The sequence below is a fragment of the Vicia villosa genome, unplaced genomic scaffold, assembly GCF_029867415.1.
Source record: "Vicia villosa cultivar HV-30 ecotype Madison, WI unplaced genomic scaffold, Vvil1.0 ctg.004478F_1_1, whole genome shotgun sequence".
Taxonomy (NCBI): Eukaryota; Viridiplantae; Streptophyta; class Magnoliopsida; order Fabales; family Fabaceae; genus Vicia; species Vicia villosa.
In genome coordinates this window covers 101,116-114,680 of record NW_026706445.1, presented here as the reverse complement: position 1 = coordinate 114,680, position 13,565 = coordinate 101,116, and the positions used below count along the sequence as shown (strand labels likewise).

General features: G+C 35.8%; 1 protein-coding gene across 1 annotated transcript; it reads left to right on the top strand.

Annotated features, from left to right (window-relative positions):
- Nucleotides 1-7,408: 7,408 nt before the first annotated feature.
- LOC131642095 (uncharacterized) lies at nucleotides 7,409-9,643 on the top strand. Its single transcript, XM_058912378.1, has 3 exons — nucleotides 7,409-8,296; nucleotides 8,423-9,059; nucleotides 9,177-9,643. Exons 1-3 carry the CDS (start codon nucleotides 7,409-7,411, stop codon nucleotides 9,641-9,643), a joined length of 1,992 nt encoding a protein of 663 aa, XP_058768361.1.
- The last annotated feature ends 3,922 nt before the right edge of the window (nucleotides 9,644-13,565 follow it).

The following is a 13,565-nucleotide window of genomic DNA, read 5'->3' as shown; positions in this document are numbered from 1 at the left end:
CTATCTAAGCTGTGATAGTACTTATAAAAGCTCTACTTACATTGTAATAAATGAATGAGACAAAAATAAGAGTGAGACTATATATTGATTCGTCATGTAGTATTCAACTTGAGTAGAGGTTCTTAATGAAAGGATTGAATTTCATTGAGTTTATGGACCATACTATATTTGAAACCCATGTGTATCTTTTCCTAACAAACAGATATGATGGAGCTGAGGACATACTTTGGTTTAATTTCAACAAACTCGTGGGAGGAAGGTTGGCTATATATGCTTTACAAACGTACAAGCATGCGGAAAGAAATTTGCATTACACATATGATAATGGTCCATTGTAATCATACCTCATCCATACGCGTGTTCTTTTTTATTTATCAACTAGAATAGACTAATTGTTTGAATCATGAAACCATATCTTATCTTTTGTCATTTAATTTAATAAAAGATAAATATGGTGGTTGGTGTTTGCATGTTGATTGATCTTTATATGTGTGAATGTAAGTTTATGTATTTATTTCATATGTAGCTTGAATCAATAGAAAGACTAAACCTTTAATAAATGTGAGAGATACTAAAGATGAGAAGTAGCTTGAATCAATTGATTTTGAAATATAGTTGTTTGAATAATTAAACACTCAAGCACTTACTTCCAATGAAATATAATTGACAAAACTGACTTAATCAATTTGTCGAACACTTATTGGGCAAACGTTATTATGCACAATCAATTTCACAAACAGTTGGTATGCAATTGATTGCACGCCAATTTTATCTAAGTGTTGTTGATTGTGAATTCCAATTGCAATTAACAATTGCAATTCTCTACAAAAAATAGTTTTGTATCACAATTTAAACACTTAGAATTATTAGCAATTTAGCAATTGTATACCAATGTCAATAGTAAGTAAAAGAGAAACAAAGAAAGACGAACACAAATATTTGTTTAGGTAGTTCATCGTTCATCCTCGCTACGGTTATGTCTGCCCATAATTCCAAACGAAAATTGAGATAATTTTTATTTCTTTGCAAAATGTTATTACAAGAGAAGTTAAAGCAATAAACAAACAAACTCAGTTTTGATGTTGATTCTCTATCTTCTCTCCCCTTGATCTTAAGCAAGATCAAGTCACCCAACAACGTCGAATCAATCCTCCGGTTACCGTTACACCCTTTACCGAACTCACTATTCTTCAAGGCTTTCACTCGGATGAATTGCAAGCGTAAATTATTGTCACCCAAAAACTTTGATTGATCCTCCGTCTACCATTACTCCCTTGACCAAACACACCGTTCTTCAAGGCTTTCACTCGGCTGAATCAAATCCAAAGCTTCTTGTCAAAAACCTCCAAGTCAATCCAACCTTGGAGGACAAAACCCCAATGATTTTATTCAATGAATCTCTCAAAATTCTTCAACCAATCAGAATGTACACATTCCTAACCTTGAACGTTATCACTCTTAATCTATGATTATACTCAAGGAAAAATGATTATGTGTATTTGATGAATGAGCAAGAGAGAGAATGAAGATGAGAATAATATTTGTCTCTTTCAGGTTTCAAAGATTTGTTGACTAAGATGCATGAATGTATTTACATATGTGTGAAAAAAGACAAAGACTGGTAAATTCATGCACTAAAATGCTCAGAATCGAACGATGCGTCGACCTCCAGCACCTTGTGCGTCAACCTCTACAAGGCAATGAGGTCTGAGGTGAGCAACACAATATGCAATGAGGTCTGGAGATGAAAATCACATCATGCTTCGACCTCTAGCATGCCATGCGTCGACCTATAGCTTCCTATACGACATGCACCTTTTGTGCGTTGACCTATGCTTGGCAGAGGTGTTTTTCATGAAATTTTCTTTTTCTTACTCAGTGGAGGTCGACCTCCAAGAGCTATCCATCGATCTATGGTGTGCATTTTCACCGAAAACCATGTCTTTTACTTGTTAAACCTATCCATATGCATAGGAGCAAGTTTAGAATGATTATAGAAGTGTTTTATGCATGTGCAGGCCTTAGACTAAGAGGATACCATCCAATACATTCTACTTCTAAAGACCTAGTTTTGACATCACTCTAAATAACTTCTTGAGGTATGCACTCTCATATCTATCAATTTTTCTATCTTTATCTTATCTTATTTTATCTTATCTTAATCATCTATCAATTTTCTATCTTATTTTACTTTATTTATTCAATCTTATCTAATCTTGTCTTTTTTTCTTATCTATCTATATATATATATATATATATATATATATATATATATATATATATATATATATATATATATATATATATATAACAACACATAATGTTAAGACATGTGTTACAACATCTGCTGACTTACAACACACTTATCAAAATTTAAATATAAATTGAATAATGTTAAATAACATGATGAATTGTTAACCCAGTTTAGTGCAACAACACCTAATTAATCTGGGGGCTACCAAGCTAGGAAGGAAATTCGTTATTAGTAGTACTAGTTTAAAGCCTAAACAGTCTCAATTTACAACTTCTTGCCTAATCCCTACCCAATGCAACTTTTACCTAGAAATCAATATCTAGATATGAGAAATTGACATCTCACATCTAATCACTATAGTGATAAATAAGAGTCACACACCCGTGATCAAGGGAACCCAAACAGAAAGATTACACTTTCCAATAAAAATACATAGTCAAACACCTTAACTAAGAATAACATTTGATCTTGCTTAAAAACTTTGATCAAGAACAATACTTAAATATCTTGCTTAAAAGCTTCAAGAGTGAGAACACGCGTCCACCTCAATGTATTATAAGATACATGAGTGACACAAAGAACATATCACACGAAGAACTTGGGAGACTACCAAAACAACAACCCTAATTGCATCCACGATTTCTCTTCTTTGAATGCTTGAAAAACTAGGTTTCCCGAGTTCCTTTTTATAGACTCTTGCAGTATGAACTTGGACTTTAAAATAAATCCAATCTTCTCCTTTCTGAAAACAGCTGCAAGATCTTCACACATCATAGGAACAAATCAAATCAAATCAAATCATAGTTTTCTAAAAGAAATCTCAAAGACTCTTTTTCAAAAAATCGATACTAATCTGCATTTGTCCTTGATTGCCTGCACCTGTAATGAGTATATGAATATTCCAGATTCTCATATTTTTCAATCAAATCTTTCAAGGATAAAAACCAATTTGAACTGTCAGGATGTTCTGGTGTAGAATGTCGCAACATTTGTCAAAACACATAACAACTGAACTTGTAATGACATTAGGGCAAGATGTTTCTACATCTAGCTCAATATTAGTTAAGAACCATGTTTTAGCAAAGTTATGCCAATTACAAAAACCATGGAACTAACAGTTTCTCTCTCTCTACATCTTATCCTTTCTTATATATATATATATATATATATATATATATATATATATATATATATATATATATATATATATATATATATATATATATATATATATATATATATATATATATATATATATATATATATATATATATATATATATATATATATATATATATATATATGATCCTATCTTATTTATCCGTCTTGTCATCTTATTTTATCCTTTCTATCTATTTTATTTTACTATTTATCTTATCTATCTATTTTATCTTAGCGATATTATCATATCTTATCTTATATTTTTCTTAGCTATATATATTATCATATCAATCTCTCTATTTACGTATCTTATCTTATCTACCTATTTAATTATCTATCTATATATATATATTCATCTATCTCTTTCTTGTATTTTCTTATTTTATATATCTTATCTTATCTTATCTTATCTTATCTTATACTATCTTATCCTATCTATCTATCTAACATATCTTACTATTAATCTTATCTAATCTTGTCGATCTTAGCTTATCGTATCTATCTATTTATCTTATCTTATCGATCTATCAATTTTTCTATCATATTTTATCTTATCTTTTCAATCTTATCTAATCTTATCTTATCTAATATATCTATCAATTTTTCTATTTTATCTTATCTTTTCTTATCTTTATCTATCTATCTATGAATTTTTCTATCTTATCTTATCTTATCCATCTAGATTATCTTATCTTATCTTATATATTAATTTTTTGACCTTGTCTTAGTGTGGATTGAGTTTGAAGACTGTGATAGTAGAATCTTGGGTGTTATTGTAAATCATTTGATAACACATCTTGTGGACTTGGATGATTTTGAAATCCAATTATTTTGTAATTTAGTGAAATTCAGTAATTCAATTTGATATATTGTAAACTCATTAAGCACATTTATGAATCTCTCACTATAACCATAATCTCTATTATGCAAAATCTACTTTCACCATGCAGAACATTTTGTCACTTGAAACTCAAATAAAAAATTATTTTAAAACGAATTTTAAATATCTTATCCTAAATTTAATATTCGTTTTAAAATATATTATCTTATCTTATCTTATCTATCTAGTGCTGATGTAAGCATGTAGAAGCTTTGGAAAAAAAGAAAAGGGAAAAATATTATTATTCCAAGATGTATTGCATCGTTACAAGTGTTTGCTATATATGGTAAATAAACTAGCCGTTACTGTTGGTGAGCTACATAAGTGGAAAGAAGTTACATGTGATAATAAAATGGGCCTAGGGAGAATGTCCAGTGGGCTTTTGTAATCCAACACCCCCCCCCCCCCTTAAACTGGAGTGGATATCTAACAGTCCAAGTTTGGAGATGCAAGAGGAAAAAGGACCAAGGTGGAGAGATTTTGTGAAGGCGTCTGCGACTTGGTTTGCTGAATTGATTGGTATTAGGTGTACAATGTGGTCTTGAATTTTGTCTCGGACAAGGTTGCAGTCCATTTCTATGTGTTTTGTCCGTTCGTGAAAGATTGGATTGTTTGCTATTTGGATGGCGCTTTGGTTATCACAGTAGAGAGTGACAGGTGAGGGATGAGGAATGCGAAGGTCATGAAGGAGAAAGAGTAATTATTGTGCTTCGCATGTAGTGTTAGCTAATGCACGGTATTCGGCTTCTGATGATGAGCGTGACACGACCGTCTGCTTCTTTGTCTTCCAACTGATGATATTGTCTCCAAGGAAGAAACATAATCTAGTGGTAGATCTTCGTGATGTGGGACAAGCTCCCCAACCAGAGTCTGAAAAACCAGTAAGCTGTAGATTGGAATGTCTTCTGAAGAAGAGTCCCTTGGCAGGTGCATTTTTGAGGTAACGAATGATCCAATGAGCAGCCTGGAGATGTGTGGAGGTTGGCTTGGCAAGGTGATCGGTCACCAATTTTACTTACTTTCCATCGATTATTTGGTAAGAAATCGCTCATTCCGGTAACATCATGGTTTAGTTTTCAATCGCTTTATTTAATTTTCTTCACATTTTGCAAATGAGTTCTTGTTTATTTTTATTGCTAATTAGATGCTTTTAAGACTTGTTTTGGTAGTGTTTATTGATTTCAGGAAATAGGAAAGTTTCTAAAAGAATTAGAACAAGAGCGGAAGAAAACGTGGACAGCCAGTGTCGTTTGACGCAGCCAGTGTCGTTTGACGCGGCCAGTGTCATTTGACGCGGCCAGTGTCATTTGACATGGGCAGGAGCTAAAGAAGAATGGCATGGGCAGAAGCTGACACGGGCAGCCAGTGTCATTTGACACGGCCAGTGTCATTTGACGCGGCCAGTGTCATTTGACACGGGCAGAAGCTGAAGAAGAATGGCATGGGCAGAAGCTGACACGGGCAGCCAGTGTCATTTGACACGGCCAGTGTCATTTGACACAGCCAGTGTCATTTGACACGGGCAGAAACAGCAAGAGAAGGGCGTGGGCAGAAGCTGACACGGGCAGCCCGTGTCATTTGACACGGCCGTGTCAGCGTGGATTTGAGACATTAGAGCCTTTTTGCTGATTTTTACTTTGGACTCATTAAGGGCAATTTTGTCATTCTGCACCAGATGGAAACATAGTATCACTACTTAAACCTATTTTTCATGAGAAGAGGGCATCTTTTGGCAATTGAATTTTTATTTTAACGTACAATTTGGGAGAAGAGCAGATACATGCAATTGTTGGGAAAACGGAGATCTCTCAACCGCGGAAGCTATTGAAGATCAAAGTCATCCTAATTCTATTGTAATGAATTTCTCTTTCCCTATGTTTGTTTTTAATTTCATGAACATGAGAGGCTAAACCCCCCAATGCTAGGGGGGTGTCCCTGATTTCCTATTGTAATGACAATTTGCTTATTTTATTAGTAATTTCATAACTTTTTCATTATCATCTTTTTATATAGTGTTCTTAATGCAAACCATTATTGGAAAATAAAGTTTTGATTTATGGTTAACGTTAGGTTGGAAAACCAAGGTTAATGCTTTTGTATAAAAATATAAATCTGTATAATCAAGGAATTGAGATATAGATTTGTAACCGTAAGTTTTCTGTCGAAACAAAGAGATTAGTATTCTTATTATACCACGAAGGAATTTGGGTATAAAAGAAATATTAAATGATTTTCTTTAAAGGAATTTTGGAAAGTCTCACTCAAAATCTGGTGATGATATGAATTAGTGATGATCTGACTAATTTTAAGAGTATTGTTATTATAAGGAATTTCATACACAATCCCCTAGCATTACTTTCTTATTTGTCTAATACAAGTTTATCTAGTTGTTATTTTTTTTAATTCATATTTTATAATTTTGCAAACAACATTGAAACAAACCAAGGAGTTTTTGTTCAATTGAATTTGTTAAAACACTTAAGTTTCTGCGCAGTCCTTAAGAGATCGACACTGGGGATAACCCCAATTATTACTACATCGAGAAAATAGTGCACTTGCTATAATTTTCCGATCAAGTTTTTGGCGCCGTTGCCGGGGACTGCCAAAATACAAGTGATTAATTATTCAATTGAAATTTTGTTGCTCTGCAACCAAAATTTTATTTTCTGCATTCCTATTTGTTGAAGTTTTGTTCCCAACTAACTATCGTCTAATCTTTTTATGCGAGGTAAGACCTCAGCTGAATTTCTTTTTGACGCAGAACCTGAAAGATCATTGCGAGCAAGACTCCGGAAGATTAGACAAGAAAGACTAGCGGCAAACGAAGAAATACCCATAGTTTCGGAATCTGAAAACAAAGAGACACAATCTATTCCTTTTGAGCAGTCAGATTCAGAACCTGAAACTATGGCGGCTGACCCACCTCCCGTTGAAAGACTTTTAGGTGATTATGGAGGAGCGAATGCACCACTTGGCCGGATGACAATAGTTAATCAACCGGTCAATGTCGACCACTTTCAGTTGCATCCTTCAACTATCCGACAACTCGAAAGAAGACCTTTCTCTGGAAAAATCAATGAAGATGCAAATAACATCTACAAAGATTTCTGACCATGACTACGTCCCTAAAAATTGAGGGGCATTCTGAAGAAGCCAAAAAGTTAGTGATGTTTCCATTTACACTATCAGAGGATGCTGAAGAGTGGTTCTACTCTTTACCTGCTGGGAGCATTACTACTTGGCAGCAAATGGAGACTACTTTCCTCAACGAGTATTTTCCCGCTTCTGTGTACATCCGCAAGAGGTACGACATAGTTAATTTTAAACAGAAGGAAGGGGAGTCACTTGGGGACGCTTATAAAAGGTACAAAAGATTGTTGGTTGCGTGTCCTACACACAATATGGATGCAACTGAACAAATGCAAAATTTCGTGAATGGCCTAAGAATTAAGACTAAGCAACTCATCGACACAGCTGCTGGTGGCTCAACAAATTTTACAACAGCCACTGGTATTAAGAAGATTATAGAAGCCATTGCTGCAAATGAACACTTGGAGTTATATGACCGTAGTGTGAGCCAACCAGAAGGAATCATCGATCTGAAGTTGGCAAATCAAGTGGTTAAGATGGAGGATCAAATTACAGCTGAAGTAGAAAGAAGACTGAAGAAGATAGCCCTGGATACTCAAACGGTAGCACAGGTTCAACCAATTCAACCGATTCAAGCAGTGAATTGTGAAATTTGTGGGGGACCTCATTTTGCTATACATTGTGTTGCAACCGCACAACAAGTAGAAGAGATCAATTTTCTGAAGCAAAATAATCCTTACTCAAATACTTACAATCCGGGATGGAAAAATCACCCGAATTTTTCTTGGAAAGATCAACAAGGGAATGACCAAAAGCAAGGGATCGTACCATACCAACCTCAGCAACAACAGTATCGGCCACCACAGCAGCAACCATATCAACAACCTCCACAACAACAATTCCAACAACAGGTACCCAGAAAAGCAGATTGGGAACTTGCCATTGAAAAGATGGCCGCTCAAAGCTCCCAATTCCAAGAAGAAACAAGGAGTAATTTTCGAAACACGGGTGCATCCATCAAAAATCTTGAGGTTCAGATGAGTCAGATAGCACAACAACTCGCCAATGCTCAACCACAAGGTGCCTTACCAAGTGCAACTGTTACAAACCCAAGGGAGCATCAGAATGTGAATGTCATCTCAACAAGAAGTCAGAGGAGATCAAAACCAGAAGAAAAAAATGAAATCGAGTATGATGATATCATCGAAGTAGATATTGAAGTGCATGAAAATAAGAAAGTGCCAGAGGAGGTGATACAACCTGTGAAGCCAACTGAAGAGAGAAGGAAAAAAGAGCCGACACCATTGATTAAGTTGCTGTATCCTTCTCGAGTAGCAAAGAAGGACCAAAAAGAGAAAGACTTGGAGAAGTTTGCCACATACTTCAAAAAGTTAGAGATCAATATTCCATTCTTTGATGCCCTCGAGAAGATGCCAATGTACAGGAAATTCATGAAGGAAGTGATATCTAAAAAGAAACCAACAAAGGGTGAAGGGGTAGTTAAGAAGGAGAAATGTTGTGCAATCTCACCAGAGAAGAGAATACCAATCAAGCAGAAAGATCCTGGATCAGTTGCAATACCGTGCACGATAAAAAACAGAACTTTCATGAAGGTTCTAATTGATTCGGGTGCTAGTGTGAGCTTAATGCCATTATCTATCTTCAAAAAGCTCGGTATTGAAAAGGTGAATGAAAGAGGAACAGAGTTGAAATTTGCAGATCACACCATGAAGAGGTCATATGGGGTGGCAGAAGATGTATTGGTAGAAATTGACAAATTTGTTTTTCCAGTTGATTTTGAAATAATGGATATCCCTGAATATGAAGAGACCCCTATTATTCTGGGTCGACCTTTCTTGCGCACTAGTCGGTGCAATTTCGATATTGAAAAAGGTACTCTGACTTTGAAATCTTTTGATGAAGAAATAACTCTGAAAGTGTTAGACACCAAGAAGCAAGGTGAAAGTGGAGATAATCAATCTTCAGTTGGAATGATCCACATAGTAGGCAAAAGCAAAAGATCGGAACCAACCCCAAAAAGGGTCTCAAGCATAATCTCTCAGGTGGCAACATCTCATATAAAAACTCCAAAGTCCAATAAAGAAATCAAGGAAAGAAAGAAAAGGGAACATCAAGACAAGGAGATGGAAGTTGAAAGTGACTTGAGGCAAAAAGTGGTCCATCCTTTAAATCTAGATGAGTTCTGGGTTGCGGAAAGGACAAGCAACATGGTGTGGAAGAGGAAGTATCCCCCATAATAGAAGGGAGTGGACCGTCGAGCCATGCGACGTTAAACGAAGCGCTTTGTGGAAGGCAACCCACAGTTTTCATAATGCAGTTTACTTTTTGTTTTGTTGTCAGAAAATAAAAAAAGTGGGTCTCTCTGGTGAAAGCTAGGAAGCGTCAGCCGGAGTCGCAATACCCTCTGTGAGTTCACCCTCGCTATCTCGAATTTAAACATTGAGGTCAATGTTTGGTTCAAGTGTGGGGGGGTTTTATTGCATTCAGGTTTTAGATTCGGTTATTTGTGTTTGTTCCTAGTATTTCCATGCTATTATGTCTACCATGTGTTACAGATTGATGTGATTTACCGGATGGTTGATGGAGTGGTAGTAAAAGGATGAAAGATCCCACCCAAGCTTGCACCTTAGGCATCCCTGGAAGTTGATACAACCAAAAATTATTGTGGGACGCAACTTAACAACACCGGACTGAGATTGAAAGGTGGCATACACGAACCGAAAAAGAAGCAACATCACACAAGAAATACTATGGATCTTGTAAGCTATGCCCAACAATGCGAGAGCTCAAAAAAAAGCCAAATATGCATCATCATGAGAGAATAGTCAGGTATGACTTGACCACTTTGAATTTGCGTATGTTCTACTCATATGACACTACACATTGACACACACTGAGGCACGTTGTTTGTGTTAACATTGAGCCTTTCCAGCCACCCTGTATTATGTTTATCCTTTGCAAACCCCTTTGAGCCTGTATCCTTTGTTTGTGTTAACCACATATATTAACCCTTGGCCAAAAAGAAAAAAAATATATATATCTTTAAATTCAATTTCTTTTCCTACCCTGCTCAGCATAAGTGTTTGATGTTGTTGTTAAATCAGTGCAAAATCATAAGTTTGGGGTAGTACGCCTAAAAGAAAGGCGAGTGCGAAAAAAAAATATGTGTTGAAAAAAAAAGAGAAGAAAAAGTGTTGAGACATCAAAATGCATATGAAAAAAAAAGAGAGAGGAATTGGAATTAGCACTCGCCAAAGCATACGCTCAAAGCAACAATTGAGTGAAGAAAAAGAGTAGAAATGGTGTGATTGAATCCCATGATGCTAAACGAAGCACTAAAACAAGAACAACAACACGAATGTTGAGCCTACACCCCTTGCATATCCTATTCCTTGTTTATCCCACCTGTCCTAAGCCCCGTTTCAACCCAAAGACCTCAAAAAGTGTGTGCAAAGTGTTTGTGTATGAAAGTAGAATGTATTCGAATTTAAAAGTTGGTATTGCATATTATGAACTTGTGAGTGAATTTTTATTCTGAACCCCGAGAGAATTGGTGAGATGTGTGATAAAGCTTACAGGTGAAGTGGTAATTTGATGTGATAGTGAAGCGGGCGATTCGGGTTGTGAAATCGACAAGATTGACCGGAATGGTGAAAGTTGAGTTGCGAAAAGCACGGTTGTATTGTGGTAAGCTTAATTCAGGGGTGACCTCAATTTTGTCTATTCATGCATTGCGTGAGGACAAGCAATGAGATAAGTTTGGGGTTGTGATCGGTCACCAATTTTACTTACTTTCCATCGATTATTTGGTAAGAAATCGCTCATTCCGGTAACATCATGGTTTAGTTTTCAATCGCTTTATTTAATTTTCTTCACATTTTGCAAATGAGTTCTTGTTTATTTTTATTGCTAATTAGATGCTTTTAAGACTTGTTTTGGTAGTGTTTATTGATTTCAGGAAATAGGAAAGTTTCTAAAAGAATTAGAACAAGAGCGGAAGAAAACGTGGATAGCCAGTGTCGTTTGACGCAGCCAGTGTCGTTTGACGCGGCCAGTGTCATTTGACATGGGCAGGAGCTAAAGAAGAATGGCATGGGCAGAAGCTGACACGGGCAGCCAGTGTCATTTGACGCGGCCAGTGTCATTTGACGCGGGCAGAAGCTGAAGAAGAATGGCATGGGCAGAAGCTGACACGGGCAGCCAGTGTCATTTGACACGGCCAGTGTCATTTGACACAGCCAGTGTCATTTGACACGGGCAGAAACAGCAAGAGAAGGGCGTGGGCAGAAGCTGACACGGGCAGCCCGTGTCATTTGACACGGCCGTGTCAGCGTGGATTTGAGGCATTAGAGCCTTTTTGCTGATTTTTACTTTGGACTCATTAAGGGCAATTTTGTCATTCTGCACCAGATGGAAACATAGTATCACTACTTAAACCTATTTTTCATGAGAAGAGGGCATCTTTTGGCAATTGAATTTTTATTTTAACGTACAATTTGGGAGAAGAGCAGATACATGCAATTGTTGGGAAAACGGAGATCTCTCAACCGCGGAAGCTATTGAAGATCAAAGTCATCCTAATTCTATTGTAATGAATTTCTCTTTCACTATGTTTGTTTTTAATTTCATGAACATGAGAGGCTAAACCCCCCAATGCTAGGGGGGTGTCCCTGATTTCCTATTGTAATGATAATTTGCTTATTTTATTAGTAATTTCATAACTTTTTCATTATCATCTTTTTATATAGTGTTCTTAATGCAAACCATTATTGGAAAATAAAGTTTTGATTTATGGTTAACGTTAGGTTGGAAAACCAAGGTTAATGCTTTTGTATAAAAATATAAATCTGTATAATCAAGGAATTGAGATATAGATTTGTAACCGTAAGTTTTCTGTTGAAACAAAGAGATTAGTATTCTTATTATACCACGAAGGAATTTGGGTATAAAAGAAATATTAAATGATTTTCTTTAAAGGAATTTTGGAAAGTCTCACTCAAAATCTGGTGATGATATGAATTAGTGATGATCTGACTAATTTTAAGAGTATTGTTATTGTCATACCCCAAATTTGTCCTACCCTTTAATTTCTAACTGGTTTTAGCTTTGCATTTCATCTGCATACCTCCACTAGGTCATTTAACACATCATGCATCACTAATAAATAAATCTGGTATTGGGATCAAGGATCTTGAAGAATTAGGGTTCCTATATTGCTTTGAGGCTCTCGCATTCATTCAAAGGATACAGAGGTATTATCTCTCAAGATGTACCAAGTTCGAAGGATTAAGGTCTATATTCCCGTGGGTGTCAAGAGATTAGAGTTACTTATGCTTGGTGTCTGAGATTGTTGTCTCATTTTGAGTTCACTGGATTTCGTGTTAAGGCATTCTCCTATGCTCAATTATTACCTCCTTCAAGGATTCCATCAAAGCTTTATTGTTACGGGGGGATCGGATTACAAATGCAACAACAGAAGAGTGAACCAAACTTTCTTAAGATGCAAGGTATCGGTCAAAGGCTAGCAAGAAGAGGGGAAATGCTTTGCGTATTGAAAATGGATCATCGAGGTCACAAGAGTTACAAGAGCATCAACACCCTTTCAAGTTTCATTCAACATCATTATTCATTACAAACTCACATAAAAAAAATTCAATATCCATTACAAAAATATCCAACCCATACCCCATTACAATATTTGTTTTCCACACCATATCCAAAGTTCCTATTCTACTACATGAGTCATAATTCATTACCAAAAATCACATCAAAAAAATATATACTTCCTAGCTTGACCGTAAGCCTAAACTTCCTTCTTCATACTTCAAGCCAATTCCACTTCACCTCCCATTGTGTTACCACTTAATCAAGCAAACTTACATTTTGATGGCTATTGAACCAACTGCACCAGACCTGCAACAATACAATCCATATCAATCTAAAACCAAGTGCAATCCACACATATATTCATATCCACTTCTATTTGCAGCACTACATACATTCATGCCAAAATAAGTTCCAAACAAACTCATAAAACAGAGCCATAACAGCAAAGAATCATTCATTACAATACACATACGGTTCAGCATACATACAGCCATTCAATTCAAAATTGTTGTCAATCTTTAAGCTACCTACTGTTTCCAAACCAAAACTTCA